The sequence below is a fragment of the Talpa occidentalis genome, unplaced genomic scaffold (assembly GCF_014898055.3).
Source record: "Talpa occidentalis isolate TD23 unplaced genomic scaffold, MPIMG_talOcc4v2.1 talOcc4.13, whole genome shotgun sequence".
In the NCBI taxonomy this organism is placed as follows: domain Eukaryota; kingdom Metazoa; phylum Chordata; class Mammalia; order Eulipotyphla; family Talpidae; genus Talpa; species Talpa occidentalis.
In genome coordinates, this window is record NW_023601322.1 from 87,360,497 (window position 1) to 87,380,207 (window position 19,711).

Below are 19,711 nucleotides of genomic sequence, written 5' to 3' on the forward strand. Positions count from 1 at the left end.
GGAGACATAAAGTTAGAGACCCTGAGTCTTGGGTTTCTTCTAGTGACTTAGGTGAACAAGAAAAGAGGACATGATGAAATTAGCTGTGATTAGAGTTACTAAGATTATATTAACTTTCTCATCTTTCTGTTACCCACCCAATAACTATCATGAAATACTGTCTTACAAAACAAAATATCATTTTAAAAATTTAGAATATACAAGTTTTCTAAAATGTAAATGCCAAAATTATAACTTAAGACAGTAAGGGGCAAGTGTCAACTTACTTGAATTAGATCTAAAATGCCAAGTTCACTTTCTGAAGAATCCACACAGAAGACAAAATATAATGTTGCATAATGTCTATATATCAGTTTGTTGTCAGATCCTCCAATTAATCTAAAGACAAAACAAAACAATTGGAATGTTATAAGAAACAAAATAAAAAACATTTTCATTAGCTCAAGCTAATGCGCTTTGAAAACCTTTTACAAAATGAAGGTAACACTTAATGGAATGACATTTAAGTGAATTTATATCAGAGACAAAGTAAATTAGAATGACTATTTTCTTTAGAGGTGTCAAGTGAAATAAGCTGGTGTTTTAGTTTATTCATTCATTAAACTACCTACTGAGTAACTACAATGTGCCTGGGGCTGATAGTGGGTTAGGAGGAACAAACAAACAAAGTTATCAGAATGGAAGGTGCTAGATAAAGAATTAAAATAGGATGATACCAAAGTGATGGATTTGCTACTTCAGAGTGTAGTTAAGAAAAAGGTGACAACTTATGCTGAGATCTAATGATAAAGAGTAGGCCATGAAAACATATACAGAAGAGTCATTTCAAGCAAAGATAACAACTTTTAAAAGTCCATTTTATCTAGAAGAGAACAGTTATGTTCAAAGAAGAGAAAGAAGGTTTATGGACAAGAAAAGATTAGTAAACAAGGTCAAAGATACAGGCAGGTCACAGAGCATCTGTAAGTGCTTACTAGATTTAGCTCCATAGGTCACTGTAATTTACACAGCTTAAGACTGATTATCAACTAGAAAAAAAAAAAAAAAAAAGAATGACATTTCTTAAGTTTTGGACAGATTTACCATAGAGATCTCTTCCAAAATATACTTTGTTTCGGAATATAAATGCAAGAAAACTGATCTAAGAGATATTCAACTATTTCATCAAATATTTTCCCTCATACTGATATTTATTGGAATTGCATCATTTAAAAAAATAACTTAGGAGTCATTCTAAGCACAGTTTTCTAAATATAGATTAGCTATTTCACAGTTAATTATTAGTTTACTTCCTCAAAAAGATCCTTTAACACTAAAGTGTTAAAAATATCAAAGCTAAATGTAATCAAAGATAACTGAACATTTAAACAGAGCATGGGAAAATGGCATCTATTTCTCACTTTGTAAAAGTAACATTAAACTTACAAGTTCTGTAAAAACAATTTTTCTTACCATACACTACCTTTATTTCCTCTAACAGCAAAAATACAAATGATCTTTAACAAGAATTAAAGATTCTGAGACTGTATTCTTGGACTATGATTGCAACTGGTCCTTGAAAGAGACAAAAACAGCACAAATAGCAGCTGACTTCATCCCAAATCAGCAATTCAGTGGTTATCAGAAACTTCTGTTTTGCTCTGCTTTAAACGAAGACCAAACTTTTGGAAACTATCTTTCAAAATGGCTACTAATGTTTTAAAGGAGAGTAAAGATTATTAAATAGAGAAACACATTTTTTGCCCTTAAAAAATATAATTTCATCTTTCCAACTATAGTACGGACAAATACTGATACAAACTCTTAGAAAGAATGGAATATAAAAACCACAGAATTCTTGAAATTCTCTAAGCCCAAATACTTGATTTTACAAAGGTGAAAACTGTGATACAAGAAAGTAAGTCACATGACCAAGAAAACAAGCTTGTTAGTGACAAAACTAGAATTAAACTGGATGTGCTGCCTCCTCTCTGACACAATATTTTATTTCTACTTTTCCACAAGGTTGGAAAACTACAATTCAAGGAATAATTTTGAGTTCAAATAGTGCCCTGGTAGATCAATCAGGTTCTTTTATTACGTCTACCACATGCAGTACATGTGCTGGTTGATAAGTGTCCTAAGAGGAAAGCGATTAAGAGGTTGACAAGAAGGGAAGTGAAAGTAGTGGCAAAGATAACTCCTACAGACATTAAAGAGAAATAGGTACAATTAAAAATGTAAAAACAGAGAGCAGGTGCTTCTTTCTCAACAAGTAAAGTGAAGGCCTCCAGCTAATAACAAAATTCACACGTTGAAAGTGTGTATTTGTAAATTTAAGTGCAGCACGCCATGCTCTTTTGAGAAACACAAGTAATCTTTCCACATGATAAAAAGTAATTTATGGTCAGAGAGTAACAAATACTCTATTATCTGAACTATTGTTTCATAATATGCACCATACTTACTAAAATACAGAGAAGTGTAGGTTTCTTCAAGTATTACGTGATTGTTCATATGGGGTTCAGCTAGGTTTTAGTTTTTGAATTGTCAATAAGAATATACCTTATTAAACTCTTTCCTATCTTTGCAGGATGGCAAGTGAAAAGCTGAGAAGCCACCTACTACAGAGAAGAACGCTGCAGCCAAGAAGGCTGATGATGGTGGCAAGGTTAAGAAGTAGAACCCCAATGCCACAACACCTAAGGAGGGAAGGCCTCACTACAGCTGAAACCTTGTCCTAGTCAGAGGAACTGGTAGATATTCACAAGTTACCTAGTCCAGAAAGGTCATGTATAAGAGAAAGCATTCAGAATCTAAACCCAGGATTTAAAAAAAAAAAAGAGAAGGTTCTTGCTACTGTCACAAAACTCACAGATGGTGACAAGAACAGCAGTACTATAGTGGTTATAAATATTGCAAGATATCTAGATGCTATCCTACTGAAGATATGCCTTGAAAGCTGTTGAGCAATGGCAAAAAACCCTTCTGGTCAGCCGACATGAAAACTGCCAGCTAGCCTCACTTTTGGGGCCATTCTGATCATCCTCAATGGGCAGTACTGGGGGAATAGGGTGACTTTCCTCAAGCACCTGAGCAATGCTGACTTGCGACTGAAACTCTATCCCTCAATCAAGATCCTCTGTGTAGAACACACCAGATTTGTCACTGTTTCCTCCAATAAAAATTTTATCATTGGTGTGAAAATCCCAAAATATTTCACAAATGCTTCTTCTTTCAAGAAGAAGCTGAGTAAGTCCCAATACCAGGAAAGTGAGCTCTTCAACAAAGAGAAGGAAAATATAAGATTATGAAGCACACGTGGTTAATCAGAAAGCTGAGGGCCACAAATTTTACCAAAATCAAAGATACTCCTCCACTTCCAGGGCTAACACCACTGTGTTTGCTCCTCACAAATGGAATTTACCCTTACAAATTGGTGTTCTAAATTTCTTAAAAAGAATCTAATTAAGTAAGTGATCCATTAAAAAAACTTATTAGAATTTAATCATATAAACATAGGAAGAGACAATTATGAAACTATTTGAGAGCAAACTGTTTTCATATGACACATTTGTTTCAAAATTATTTATTCAAAAATAAAAGTAAATTACACTATAAGACCAAAACTAGCAATGGAAGGAGGAATGGTAAGGCAAGTAAAAGGGGTCAACTCTATGAAGGACAGAATTAGACTTTAGTAGTGAGCTTAACGGAATACATATAGATGTTGACTTATAAAGATGTACACTTGAAACCCATTCTTTTTTATTAACCAGTGAGCCTTCAACTGAAAAAATAAAACTTACATCCATTAAGTGTACAACAAAAAATGTAATAGCTGACAAATCATAATTTTTATTTAGTAATTTAAAAATATAAAAACCTATTAGCTGAACAGGGGACTGTGCTGACGGTGCACGGGTACAGAGGTGAAGGAAATTCTACGGGGACTACATCTGAGGGTGGGGAGGAGGGAAGCAAACATTGTTTAAAAATGAGCAATGATGTAAAATACATACATATATATAAAAAATAAAATAACAAGTCATTTCGTATGAGGGAAAAGAAACCCCTATTAGCTGATTTCTAATCTCTATGCTATGACTATCTTTATGTATATACATATATGCACTTACATATATATGTATATATATGCACACACACAGCGATATAAATTTGAAAAGCAGACTTCAGTCTTGTTTATATCAATAAAGGAGGAGATCTAAATTTTTATGAAGAGGTTCATTCACCCTAAGGAATACCCTACAGTCAATAAAAAGAATGAGTTTGCTCTAGATGTGTTTATATGTAAAACTTTTCAAAATATTAAGTGAAAACAAGCAATACACCTACAAACCAGCAAACACAGTACAATACCAAAGGTAAAAAAATTTAAGGTTTTACATTTATATATTAATCAGTGTAAAATTAATTTTTGAGGACTCATAAAAATCTGGAAAGGAGAAAGTTGGGAAGGGGAGAAACATTTTATGCTTCTCTATATGTTTGAATTTTTGCCATACAAATGTATCACCTTTATATAAAATGCCTTTATAAAATCTTTAAAAAGGAAAAAAATTACATACCTTAAAAAAATCCTTTAAGCTAGACTTATAAATAACATAGATGGAAATTTATGCACCTGACCCAATTAATCAAAATTAGGAACCTTTAAGCATAAACCCATTAAACAGTAATATATTTTAATCATGAAGTAAAAAAAAGTCTATAAAATACTTACAATCCTCCTTCTAGGAAATTACAAACATTTTCATCTCTCTTAGATACCAAATGGAATGTCTCCCTGATGATCTGCTGTTGTGTATCTTCACTCTGAGAACGAATAATTCATATACATTAGGATCAAATGTATGGGTTTACGTTAAGAATTTAAAAAAACAGAACACATCTTTACTTTCAGAAGGTTATTTGCAAAAACAGGAGTAGAATACTTAAAAATAGTCACATTTTAAGTGCTGGAATTTTACAATAGACATGAAATGAGAGACGATTTACTTTATCTTTGATTTTGGCTTATCATGTTCTTTAATACAATAAAGGTGATCAAACTACATTATTTACTATATTTTTTGTACCAAACCAAGAAAAGCAAAGCATATGGATTAAAATAGCTAATGGCAATTCATTCTAGTGGTTAAGATTCTATGATGTTATTTTTTATTGTTTTATTTGCTATAGGGTTATTTTATTAAATAATACATGTTATTTTATAATTAAATATGTTTAGGAAGAACTGTAGGCATAGCTGTTGATGTAATTCACAATGCAATAAAAATTGAATTGAAAATAAATGAATGAATAAATAAATAAATAACAAAACAGCAGTATCTATCTGGGACATTCATCTAATAGAGAGATCCTTAGGAAACTAGCATATTACATCTAACAGAAACAAAACCCAACATTTTTGATGAAAAAAAAAGTAAGACTTTATAGTTTACCACTACAATAAAAATAACTTATTTCTAAGTTTCAAAATCAATAAGAAAAATATTAGAATTATAAACATTACTAAAAGAGACACTAGGTATTAGTCAAAGTCCACTGTTTTACAAATGAGTAAGTGGAAAAAAAGGAAAAACTATTAATAATTCACCTAGCTAATCTATATTTTATTGGGAGAAAGGTACAGAACTTTGAATCTTCCATGAAAACTGAGGTAAGAGTCCATCCATCTTCCTCATCTTTGTGTTAGTATGTTCAAAAACCAAGAATTGGCTCAATAAATATTTGCTACATTCACAAACTAATTCATATCCCAGTAAAAAAGAGTCAGCTCCTCAACATTACAATAGAAAACTGGGCAAAATCATGAATAGGAATTTCACTGGAAAAGAAATAAGATGGGCCATAAACAAATAAGAAGATGCTAAACTTCATTAGTAATTAAGTGAAATGCAAATTAAACAATGAGAAAGTTCCACCGCCCCATATAAGCAAAAGTGTAAAAGTATGACAATATCAAATAGTGACAGATATTAATACATTGTCAATAAATTCTCATCCTACCAATGGAAGAGCAAATGGTAAAATCTATTTAGAAAATGGTTTTAGAACCCATCACTTCATCTCTAGATAGTATGCTGAACCTTAACAGACCACTATTTTTAGAGATCTGAAACAAGCGAATATTAGTAACTTTATATACATAATAAGCCCTTAACCAGGACACAAAGAGACACGTAGAAGAAAGTCCATTAACAACAACACTGTAACAACAACAACAACAAAGAACTGAGAATAACACAAATTGCATCAATCACAGAATGGATAAGTTATAGTGTGTTCATACAATGTCTTCAAGACAGCACCTTCTTCACATGGAAGAGAGAGACCAAGAACAAGCTCTCTCTCTGGTGCCTCTTCCTCCAAGGGTTCCAATGCTATCATGAGGAGTCCACCATCAAGATCACATCTAAATCTAATTCTCTCCCCAAGTCCCAACTTAAAAACCACTACATTAGGGGTTAGGAATTCAACAAGTGAATTTGAGGGGGATACAGTGCAGTCTATAACAGAGGGAGAAAAGTAAATACCAGAATGACATGCAATCAAAAATATAAAATTCAAAAAAACACATAAAACTAAATAATATGCTATTCAGTGATACAGTGATTAAAATAAAGAAAAATGAGGAATGATAAACAAATTTCAAAGCATTCATTCCACAACTTATATACTCTAATCACACTGTAATTAGGTAATAAATCAATAATAAAAAGCATATTTTAAAAAATCTCAGACATTCAAAACTGGAAAGAAGCTATCTTCACACACTCTGAAAGATAAATCTTACATCCAAACATCCTAAAGAATTTGTTTTTTCTAAAAAAGTTAAAGCCAATAAACAAAATCAGTAAAGTTCAAGATACAAAACCAATAAGCAAAAATCAGTTGTATTTCTAAACTATGAACATTACAAAGAGAAAATGAAGAAAATAATCATTTACAATATCATAAAGAAAAAAAACAACACCTAGGAGTAAATTTAATCTAACCTGCGCAAAACATGTACACTGAAAACTACAAAGCTAAAAATACCAATAATAAAAAGACATAATACAATACGCTCATATATAGGAAGGCTGATTATTATTTAGAAGATGATCCAAAACAATTTACAGAGTCCATGAAACGCTTATAAAATCCCAATAGCTATTTTGCAGAAATGCAAAACCCCATTTTAAAATTCATTAGGACTGTCAAGGGTCTCTGAACAGTCAAAAAAATCTTGAAAAAGAACAAAGTTGGATGATTTACTTTCTGATTTCAAAATTTACTGCTATTAGTAAACCTGAAATAATCAAAAAAAGAGATTGGTATTGGTGTAATAAAGAGATGGGATTGAGAGCCCAGAAACAAACCCACAGATCTCTGATCAACTGACTTTGACAAGGGTGCCAAGACATTTCAGTGAGGGAATGAGTAGCTTCTTCAAAAAATGGTGCTAAGAAAACTAAATAAAGATAAATCTATAAAATTCTTAGAGGCAAACATGGGAGGGGGGCAAAAAACTTGGCAAAGATTTCTTATTGACACCAAAACACAGGCAACAGTAAAAAAAAAATAGATAAATCAGACTTCATTAAACTTAAAATTAAAAATTGGAGCATCAAAGGATATTATCAAGAGACTGAATAGTAGCACACAGAGTGAGAGAAAATATTTGCAAATCATATATCTGGCTAAAGGTTTGATACTTAAAATATTAAACTCCTACAACCCAACAACAGCAAAAATTACCCAATTTTAAAAATGTGTAAATGAATAAACATTTACCCAAATATATCAATGACCAGTAAGAGAGGAAAAGATGTCTGGCATCACTAGTCAGTAGGGAAAAGCAAATCAAAACCAGAGTAAAATACATTTCTTAGCTACACTAGGATGTCTATAATCAAAAATTGTAAACTAACAAGTATTGGCTGGGATGTGGAGAAATTACAGCCCTCATATCAGTGGAAATGTAAAATGGCACAGCTGCTATACAGAACAGATCGCAGTTCCTCAAAAAATTAAACAAGAATGGACATAGAATTACTACATCACTCAGAAATTCTACTCCTCCATCCTCCTACATCCTCAAATTCTACTCCTACATACACGAGGCCTCCCCTGGTGGCGCAGTGGTTGAGCGCTGGGCTGCGAAGCTGCCTGCAGCCTCTGCAGCGCCAGTTCCATCCCCGGCCACCAGTAAGGGTCCCACATGGCATGCAGACCTCTCCTGCCACGCCCGCTGCTCCCCTCAGCAGTGTATTTCGTCAGTCTGCCTGTTCTGCTCCCTGCTCTGGCTCTGGTGAATTCTCTCACCCTCCCGCACTTCTGACTATACCCAGTGCTTGAATGAATAAATAAATCAATCTTTAAAAAAATTTTTTTAAAGGAACTAAATCAAAAAATAGGAACCTGTACACCACTGTTCATAGTGGCATCACATGTTCATAGTGGCATAGTGCATAAAGACAGAAAAATCAGATTAAAGGTTACCAGGGTTTGGGGTGGAGTGAGGTGAATAGGATGCCATATAAATGGGTAGTTTCTGTTTAGAATGATGAAAACATTTATTTCTAGATGCTACAGAAATTTAATATGGTAGACATGTAATAAGCCCCCAAATTTAAAAATCTAAGATGAAATAGCAAAATGCCAAACAAGGAAAAAAGAAATTAAGATAATTTCCCCACGAAGAAGTAAAAAAAAACTTTACCAATCCTATGATCATAAAGAGAGTTAATATTAGTTTAAAATATCCCTATGAAAAATAAATCAAGTTCTGATGGTTTGAACACAAGTTTTACCAATGACTCAGGAAACAGATCATTTCAATCTTACACAATTTTCAGAGCAAAGCTAAAGAATTTACTCCCACGATTCATTTTATGGGGTTAACACTGACACAAAATCATACAATGACGATATCAGAAATGAAAAACAGTGGACCAATCTCATTAAAAAAGATAGATCCAAAATTTTTTGATTAACATATTACGACTAAACTGCGCTTATTCCTGTTATACCATGTTGATTTAACATTAGAAAACAGAAATATAATTTTCTGTATTAACAGTTTAAGGGTCAAAATAGATTTCAATAGACACAGGAAATAAACCATTTCATTAAAGCATGAATTCTTGAATAAAAGAAAAGAATACTTATCTAACTTAAAAAAGAATTGTCTGTGGTGAAGGCTATCCTATAAAACATCTTTGGCAAACATATTCACAAACAAAATGTTTATAAACAGTTTCTTTTAAGATCACGAACGAGAAAGGGATAACTGGTACTGGTTTTTCCATTCAGTGCCATATCAGTTGTCACCAGTGCAAGGAAAACAAGAAAAAGGAAAAAAAGATAGCAGAATGTGGAAGGAAGAAACAAAATTGTCATTTACAGATGTCGAGATTTTTTTCCACATAGACAATCTAACATAATTTACCCAAGTGTTACAATTAATAGAATTAAGAACACAAAACCAGTATACAAAATTGCATTGCAATTCTAAGCTTCTGCTTAGAATCAATCAATTGAAAACACAATTTTAAAAAGATACCATTTACAGCACTACTGCAGTGGACAGGAAGACCAGAAACAAACATATGCAAGGCTTTTAAGGAGAAACATAAAACTTCCCGGGAAAATTTATAGACCTAATTAAAAAGAAAAATGTATGATGCTGACAGACTGATTCCACATTATAAAGATATTCAATCTCCCCCAAATGCCCTAGAAAATCAAGGTAATTCTAATTAAAATCCAGAGTGGGGGTGAGGGAAAAAACTGGAAACCTGATGTGGCAAATGCGATCCCACATCTATTAGATCATACTATCACAATCACAGGATACCTTCCAGAGGAATGTAGAAAACAAGTATGGAATCTGCAAGTAGACTAGGAATTTCTTCTTCGATATACTTTTTATTAACTGTGTGACCTCTGTGCCTGGCTATTCCTAATTTGTAGCAGGGGGGACAATAGTATCTACCTCATAGAGCTACATGAGGATTCAGTTAATACACATAAAGCTCTTAAAAACAATACCTGGTACATAAGAAGCATTCATTTACACTGACTTTAAAGTATCTCTGAGTCTTGTAACCATCTATAAAGTAAGCTCTAGAATTCTAGGAATAGTGTAAAGATCTTACAGGGAGTTATCTTTTCAAAAAATTATCTTTTTGTATAATATTACTGCCTATGAACAAGTAAGTCAAATATCCTAAACCTTAGTTATTTTCACTAATGAAAAGAATTTCTCAAATGAACTTCAAGGTAGTCACTTGGAATTGTCTTTCTTAAGATGCCAGCAAAACTCAAATCAAAATCAATACTGGAAAGAATGTCTTAAAATTTTAATTAAACAGTAAAGTCCAAGCTAAGATTAAACAAATGAAGTCTCTGCTGACATAAAACAATTCCCTCTCTTTAATAGTCAATTTAATTTAAGAGCTTTCTTAAAGAAGACTGAGCTCGCTTCAGGCTGATCAAATTTCCTAATACTATAGTTTCATAACAGAAGTCAAAGTGATATATTTCAGTTGGTCACAACTCCTAGATTACATCAGCCTAAAGACAACCAGAGTCGCACATAGGCAAAAATATTATTTTAAATGCTTATTAATACATTAATGCATACCGGGTTTTAAAAATTCAGTAACCCAATAGTTAAACTTACCCTAAATTTCTGTCCTGTCTTTATAAATGTCATGAAATACAACTTCACGACCAAGACTTTGCTTTTATCAAACAGTAAATATGTATCACTATGATCCTCACCCCTCCCTTCACACACACACTTAAAGGAGAATTTTTTTCTCAAAATGCATTCAATCACTCTGCTACTAGTGTTAGAATATCAAGAATGAACAAGAAGAAAAAGAATATAAATATAACTGTTCTACATTTTTATTAAGTGTTCTATATGTTGCCATTTTTAAAGTCCAAAAAAGAAACCTATGTCTCTACAATAAAAGAGGGCAGTAGCTCACATAAGAACAGTACTAATAAGATATTATAAGGCATCAAGGGAAATAATGATCTTCAACAGCAAAACAAACATCTGCAAAAAAAGTGACGGATATTTAGGAAGGGCCATGACAAATAAACGCAGAAGTAAAGACAACAGGTAGTGGGAAGTTGCATGACATTTGAGGCAGAATTAAAAAATGGGACAAAAGTATGGCATTAATAAAAAGTATATAAAAGGAAAAAAAATCAGTTGATTTTGCATTAAAAGAAGAGAAGTCTGAGAACTGAGTCCCACAGTACTCCAACATTTAATAATCATGACAAACAGAAGGTTCCAGCAAAGAAAATTCAGTGAGTGTGTTTTATAGCCAAGACTCTCCCAAGTAAATCTGGATGGAGACGTGGTATATGTTATATGTAGATAGGCCTCGCACAGGCCTGAGCATTAAGAATAAGCAACCAGAACTCGGTTACTCTTAAGTCAAAAACAAGGAGGGGACAGGGCAGAAAGTCTATTAGCATTCACCCAAATTTTTCATTAAATTACTCTAGAAAACAACCCTCGCCATTTTCTCTCACAATGTGTAAAAAGGTATTCAAAATGCTGAGCATTACAAAGCTGCCGTCAGAAAATGGCAGCTATTATCAACACTCTAAAACCACTAAGTGACAGACTAAGATTGTTCCCAGTTTCAGTTATTTTATTTAAATAACATTTAGTGGAAAAGGTGAAGGACTGAGTTTAATATATTTAAACTGAGATACTGAACCATGTAAGGAACTAAAAGGTATGAGAAGGTAACAACAAGGTTAATGGGGGGGGGGGGAGGTGAGTTGGAGTTAGGCGCTGGGACAACTCAGTAGGGAGGAAAACAGTGTTTACAACATTCGGTGCTGGGGAAGTTGGATATCCAATCCATTAGACCAATACCGCACAAGCCATAAAACTAACTCAAAATAGATCACAGACCTAAAACTACAAAACTCTTGGAAGGAAATATAACTATTATTTTTTATGATGTCAGATGAAACCAAAACACTAAAATCACAGCAAAGAAAATGGCTAAATTGGACATCAAAAATAAAATTTTATGAAAATTAAGATCAAAATCATGAGACGCTGCTTGGTATCAACCAGAAAGACTAGAAGCAGAGACAGACCAGCAAGAGTGAAGGGGAATATGGGAAAAATTGGAAGCCTCATACTACACTGGTGGGAATGTAAAATGGTACAATCACTTTGGAAATACGGCAGTTTGTCAAACAAACATACATCTATCATATGGCCTACTTCTAGATATATATACTCAAGAGAAATGAAAACATTATGTCCACACAAAATGTTGCACACAGTGTTCATAGTCGCATTATTAATAATAGGTAAAAAGTGGAACTGTCTCAAACATCTCAAATGTAGTAAATAGTGGGGAATATTATTTATCCATAAAAAAGGATGAAATACTGGTACATGCTACAATGTGGGTGAGTCTGGAAAGTATCATGTTACATGAAAGAAGCAGTCACAAAGCCTGCATACTTATAATTCTTGTTAAAAGATAAAATTTAACTGAGTAAATCTGAAGGTCTAAGTCACTTTACTAAACAATTCATGAATTGGGCAGCATCACATCCAGCTAACAGAGCAACTCAAGAGGTCATACAAGATGGAAGAGATATATAGAAATCAGGGCAGGATATCGAAGACATAAGCAAGAGGAAAATGAATATTCATTGGCAGAAAGCAAGAGTTTAGATGATGGCTTCTCATTAACCAAACTGTGATGTTTTCATTGGCTAAATTTGTTGCTAGCAACTTGAACTACTTGTTTGGGAGTGCAAGGAAAAGTCTTCCAGCTTTTGTCATTGCTTGAGGGAATGGCTGGCTTCCTTTTTGGGATAACTGACAAGAAGTGGTAGAACAAGAGAATTCCCTCTACATGTCTTCCCAACTCCCATTTTAATTGAATTTCCTTTAGCACATATCTCCAAAGTACTGCACCTTCTGTTCCAAACTACCTCAATAAAGAGATTATCACAAGAAAACAAAATCATTTTTTATGTCCCAGTGTATATAAGTTAGGTTTAGAAGTGCCCAATGACAGATGAGTAGATTAAAATATGGTATATAGAGACAATGGAATACTACTCAACTATAATAAAAAAAATTAAATCTTGCCATTTGCAATATGGACAGGACTAAAGGGGATAATACTAAGCAAAATAAGTCAGAAGGAGAAGGACAAATACCACATGATTTCACTCACATGTAGGAAAACAAGGCAAGAACAGACAAATAGGAACAAAAAACCCTTGAAATCTGAGCGCAGAACTGAGACTACCAGAAGGAGAAGAGAGAAGTTAGAAGAGGGTCCAATGCATTATTAGTGCTTTGATGGTAAAGATGAGATTATAACACACACATGCAGAGGTATGAACCTATACCCCTAAAACATATATAGTGATATAAATCAAATTATCTCAATAGACACACTCAAAAAAAACCTGAGAAAGGGGCCTCCATGATGGCGCAAGGGGTTAAGTCTCAACACTATCAAGCTATCAGCAACCACCAGATCATGAGTTTGATCCCCGGCCAGGGAATTAACGCACATGGCACAGCAGACTGCTCCCTTTAGCAGTGTATTTCAGTCAATCTGCCTGTTCTGCTCCCCACTCTGTCTCTGGTGAATCCTCTCACATACACACCCCCACACGTCGGGCTTACACCCCAGTTCTTGTATGCATAAATAAATAAAAATAAATATTTTTTAAAAATGGGAAAAAGTTAAGTTTATACTACATTGTTAGTATGCAATAGCATTATGTCTAAATAAAAATGCATATAACTCAATTAAAAAATACTTTATTACTAAGAAAAAAATGGTAGCCATCAACTGAGTCTTCAGCAAGCTGTAATCTTTTTGCTGGTGAAGGGTCTTGTAAAAAATACAGTATCTGTGAAATAAAATAAAGCAAGCTATGCTTATATTAATTACCACATTCCATGTATATGAAATATCCACAAGAGGCAAATCCATAGACACAGAAAACAGATTAATGATTGTCTGGGACAAACAGGAATGGGTACTAGTAATGGGTACTAGATTTCATTTGGTTTAATGAAATGTTCTAAACTTAGATTATAGTGATACAATCATAAAGGCAATAAAAAACATTGAATTATATGCTTTCAGTGGTGAATGTTATGGTATGTGATTGACATCAAAGATTTTTTATTGAGATTATGTAACTCTTTTTTAAAAAGCTAGGGCAAGTTTTTTTTTTATAAGATTTATTTTTATTTATTTATGCATACAAGAACTGGGATGTAGGCCAGAGGTGAGAGGATTCACGAGACACAAAGTGGGGAGCAGAACAGGTGGATCTACTGAAATACACTGCTGAGGGGAGCAACGGTCAAGACAGGAGAGATCTGCCGCACGTGGCTGGGGATTGAACTCATGCCACAGTGGCTGGTGATAGCTTGATAACGCTAAGACTCTAACCCCTGCGCCACCAGGGAAGCCCCATGGGGCCAGTTTTATAGCTACATTTTACTCTTAAAAAGTCTACTCTTCTCTAGAAGGATCTTGGAGAAGACTGTACTTTACAATAAGAAGGAAGTTCATTACAAAATGAAGTTCATAAAATTTAAACACTGGGGATCTTTGAGAAGGAAACAAAAGAGACAATTCATTTGAGGAAAATCAAAGAGTATCTGAGAACAATCTCTGTAATATTCTACTGTTCTTTATAACATAATCTTTCAAACAAAGGTAGGAAGTAGGAAGTGATAGTAATAATAAAAGTAACTTATTAACTTAGGTAACAATTACTGAGTATTATATATCAGGTTATATAAGTATTAATCTTCATTAAAAACTGCATTTAAAAAAGTTCACAGTAGTAGTGAAAGAAATTATTGTACACTATGCAATGAAATATTATGTAGTCATCAAAAAACTATTTTCTGGATATGACACCAAAATCACAAGACACAGGAAAAAATATTGTAACTTTGCCTGCAACAAGATTAATAACTTTTGTGCAACAAAGCACACTTTTTAAAAAAAGATAGCAGTCCTTGTGTGGAAAAAAACAAGCCATATGAGAGAACCCTGAAGACAAAAATGCTAAGCAAAATAAGTTAGTCACAAAAGAACAAATAATGTATAATTCCTCTTATGTGAGGTTCTAATTATAGTCATATTCATAGAGAATGGAGGTTGTTAGGGGATAGGAGGCAGGGAGAAGATGGGGAGAGAGCTTACAATGTACAATGTTTCAACTGGGAAAGAAAAAAATTGTAAAGATGATGGATGGTGGTGATGTTGGCACAAAAAATATGAAAATACTTGAAAATACACTTAAATATATGAAAATACACTTAAAATGGTAAATTTTAAGTGACCTATATTTTACCACAGTAAAAACTGGTTTTATAACAAGCACACTAATATATTAATGGCAGGAAATAGCAAGTTTATGTATTACATATGTGGTGGGATGATCTGGAAATCTTTCCTACTTAATTAAATAGCACACAGGAATTGCTGCAATTCAGTGCATCCTGCACATTGAAATTGAGCCCTTTCTTCCTGATAACAAAGAGAACATGACGGCAGCTAATAATTCTTGAATTACAAGAGGCTTCCAGCAAGGCAGGAAAGATGTGAATACGTCTCAAAACAATGACAGAGGTAGTCCAGTGGGCTTCATATAAACTTTGCCCAACTTCAATGAAGGCTGCGAAATGTTGTGATAAAAATAAATGCTTTTCTTCTTCAGTTGTATTTTTACTTCTTAGGTGACTTAGGAAATGGAACTAGTTTGACCACTGACCTCCTTAGGACAGAGGTTGCAAAAAAATTTTACTTTCATTCATTGGGCCACCACTCCTGCCTTTCAGGGTAGAGAAGAAAATAACTGGGCAGAAGAGAGCATCACTGCCTCTGCTGAAGTTGCCAGAGGCACTGTTAAGTGGTGGAAAAAAAGCCATGTAGAATTAAAGGGAAAAAATCTCCTTTCTTCGGGAGAACATGTTGGGTTGATGTCATCAGACTGAATGATTTGAACAGTTTAGGAGGTTGGCATGATGTAGCCCATATTTCTCTCCAATCTCACTTATTGCTACTCTTCCCTGTAAGCACTTGGCTTCCTTACCATTCCTCAACAAATCAAGTGTTGTTTTTTGTTTGTTTGTTTGTTTGTTTTTTTAAGCTTTATTTATTTTATACAAGCACTGGGTACAGTCAGAAGCGCGGGAAGGTGAGAGAATTCACCAGAGCCAGAGCGGGGAGCAGAGCAGGCATAAGGACCAAAGTACACTGCTGAGGGGAGCAGCGGGCGGCAGGAGAGGTCTGCGCGCCATGTGGGACCCTCCTCCGGTGGCCGGGGAGCAGCCGGGGATCAGCCGGGGATCAAACCAGTGCTGCAGAGGCCGTGGGCAGCTTCGCAACCCAGCACTCAACCGCTGCGCCACTGGGGAGACCCTTAACAAATCAAGTTTGATCCCATTTGAGGAATTCTGTCCCTTTCGTCCTGAAATATTCTTTCCTCAGCAGTTCTCATATACTTCCTTGCCTCATTCAGTTGTCTTCTCAAATGGCAGGTCCTCACGGAGCCTCTCCCCGAAGATCTTATCTGATATAGCCTCTCCCCCATCACTTTTCATGCACTTACATGGTTTCATTTTTCCTCAGAGACTAATGATGATCTTAAAGACTTTGTTTATTCTCTACCTACTATCGAAAGAATGACATCTGTCTTATCACAATGCCACCAATGTTTAAAACAGAGTCATGCAAAAACTAAATATTTGTCAAATAAATTCGAGCAGGGAAAGATGATATGGAGAGTGCAATGGATAGATCATGTCGTATCCGAAAAGGCCACGGCTCTCAAAGGACTAAGCTACAAGGCCTCCCTTTGGAATCTGAAGACCTCAACACCTGTTACCTAGAACGTTGGCCCTTATTCCTCCTACACTGCAATATCCTTCTGAGAGTTGCCTGATCCTTCAGTAAAAGAAGCTATTTACCCACACTTCATTTCAAAGAATTTGGTAAGGCCAAGGCTGACAAGGCAGAACGGGCCAGGAAATGTGAGGCTACAAGGTGGTCTATAACTCAGAATCACCTTGATGCATGGGGTGGGCAGTGAAGAAATGCACAACCATAAGAACAAACAAGACTCCAAGTACTAAAATCAAGAATAAATTATTTGACTTTCCAACAAAAGTTAGCAAAGATTTCCCTGTGGAATCAAGAAAGAAAAGGATCCTGTTAACACTCAGGTTACATATATGAGTTCATTTTTATAAAAAAGACAGACAGAGAAAAAAACACATGCAAATTACTGAAGTGCTATTAATATAATCTTAAGATTTTTTAAACAGTTTTAACAAGAGAGTAACCAGACATTAATATATTTGTTTATCTGAAAGCCACAAATGCTCAATAAATCCACCAACAGCTCCATGTGTTCATTGTGTGTTAGTGCAATAAAGTCTGAAAGGTGTTCACTCTTCAGGAAAACATTCTGGAAGGAAAAATAAAAGACTGGAGGAAATATGTTAAAAACTGTTACCTGTGGATAGTGAAATCAAGAATGATCTTAGTTATGATAATACTTTTTTCCCACATAATCACAGAAAATGAGTCTACTTAAAAATTTAAACAATAAATAATTTAACAATCAACAACTTAGTCAAAGAAACATAGCTACCCTTTTACAGGTCCTTCTCTGTTTGTAAGACAGAAGAATTACCTATAATGTCCTATTTATAACTTTCCCCCAAACCAAAAAACACTAATTTTGAAGACTTTATTTCCTTCTTGTTTAATTTTCAGCAAGTTTAACCTATTTTTTAAAGCAAGTCATCAAGCATGCTACCGATGAAATTTATGATCATACTATGATTTGAATTTTTCAATGATTTTTTTGATACAAGAGATACCTTGAACTAGGATATTTTTGGGACCTATTCAGAACCATATATTATCAAGAGCCATTCCTGGTATCAGCAAGCTCAGAAGTAATAAAATTATAGATAGAAAAATTAGTATGTATCCAAAAGAAATAATGTGAGATAATGAAGTAGAATAATGGGCACTTGGCTGCCCACCCAACATCCACCCCTCTCTTCCACCTCTCCAAGAGAGTATCAACTTTATCCATATTTTCACCGTATTCCTCAGCTCCAAAGGATCATGGTTAGTGATAGCTGTTAGTGGTCTTGGATAGCAGAAACCAAACTGAAGAAAAGGACAGTCAGAGACGCGGGAAGAGACTGCCCTTTCCTTGTGGGCTGATCACCACCGATTTTGAGAAGATAATCGACCTCTGCATATCAGCTTTGTGAAGAGCAAGAAAAAGAAAGAAACTGGATGTTTTGCTGATTTGCTCAATCTATTACTTTATGCTTCCTATAAGATACTCTAACACAGTTCTTTTTAAGCATATTTGAGTCAAACTACATGAAATCCTATTTACATAGCTAAAAACACCCTAACCAATATGGAAGGAAATAAATTCATTTGGAATTATCTTCTTAACAAGACAGCTCAAATACTCTGTGTTAATATATGTTAATACCTTAATGAATACTGTTGGCAATTATATCTTTTTCACAGAAATTAGTTTATCCCATCTGCCACATTTTCTTAACAGTCACTAAAAAAAGACAACAATAAACATAGGATGTATCTTTCTTAGGGACTTTTAAAAAGGAAAGAAAAAGTTATAATTTCAATACTTTATATTTTTTTATAGAAAAAAAGTCCAAAAAGGAAAAAAGGAAAGAAAAAAATTTTTAATTGTTATTTATTTATACAAGAACTGGGGTACAGGTCAGAGGCGCGGAAGGGTGAGAGAATTCACCAGAGATAGAGTGGGGAGCAGAACAGGCAGACTGACAAAAGACACTGGTGAGGGGAGCAGTGGGCGAGACAGGAGAGGTCTGCTGGGCCATGTGGGTAGCTCCCTGGCCGGCCAGGAATCAAACCTGCACTGCAGAGGCTGCGGACAGAGTCACAGCGCAGCGCTCAACCCACTGCGCAGCTGGGGAGGCCCAAGAAAGAAAAATTTTTAATTCAAAAAAGGAAAGAAAAATTTTAGAGTTTATTCTAGAGCTTGGATTTGATTAAAGTAATAATCAGACACAGTTTCAAGAAAATGTTAAAAATCCATGTAGGTAACAGTTTGAAAACTCACCTATTTGCACTTTGTATGTGTGTGTGTGTGCACACGCACTCATGCATGCATGTATACAAACAATTTTTTTACATCTGTGAAAAAACTAAGACAATTCATATAAAAGAAAAACATCTGTACCACATTAAAGTGTGGCACCACAGAATATGCCACAGTTCATTAATAAACACAGAAATCGTAACCCAAGGGCCTTGTTCTGATGGGTCTGTAAAAATTTACCTGGCTTATGAAATACAAGTCTCTGTCTTTTTAATATACATAGACTGCCGGGCACATATTAAAAGACTACAGTTCACTGTTGCCAAGTCGCTGTGGCTAAGTATCAATTAAGGAGACAATTAAACTAAGAAAAACATTTGAACTTCAGCAGTTACAGCTTAAGGATACAGACAGCAAAATAAAAGAGGATGTATTGAGTCTACCTTGAATTCTTCCTAATGCCTGACTCTAGCAGAATAAAACAAAAACTTCAGTTTAGCAAAATATGTGTGAGACTTCGTATCTCACACATCGTAACAGCTTTGAGGCA

General features: G+C 34.4%; 1 protein-coding gene across 2 annotated transcripts in view; it reads right to left on the minus strand.

The window, feature by feature from the left end:
• AP3S1 (adaptor related protein complex 3 subunit sigma 1) overlaps nucleotides 1-19,711 on the minus strand; it is a 51,559-nt gene that overhangs the window by 28,544 nt on the left and 3,304 nt on the right. For both annotated transcript variants that reach the window (XM_037509487.2, XM_054694511.1), the window contains exons 2-3: nucleotides 4,724-4,815; nucleotides 267-378 (exon numbers count right to left, since the gene is read on the minus strand). In XM_037509487.2, coding sequence (XP_037365384.1) covers nucleotides 267-378; nucleotides 4,724-4,815 — 204 coding nt within the window. The remainder of the gene's footprint in view (nucleotides 1-266; nucleotides 379-4,723; nucleotides 4,816-19,711) is intronic.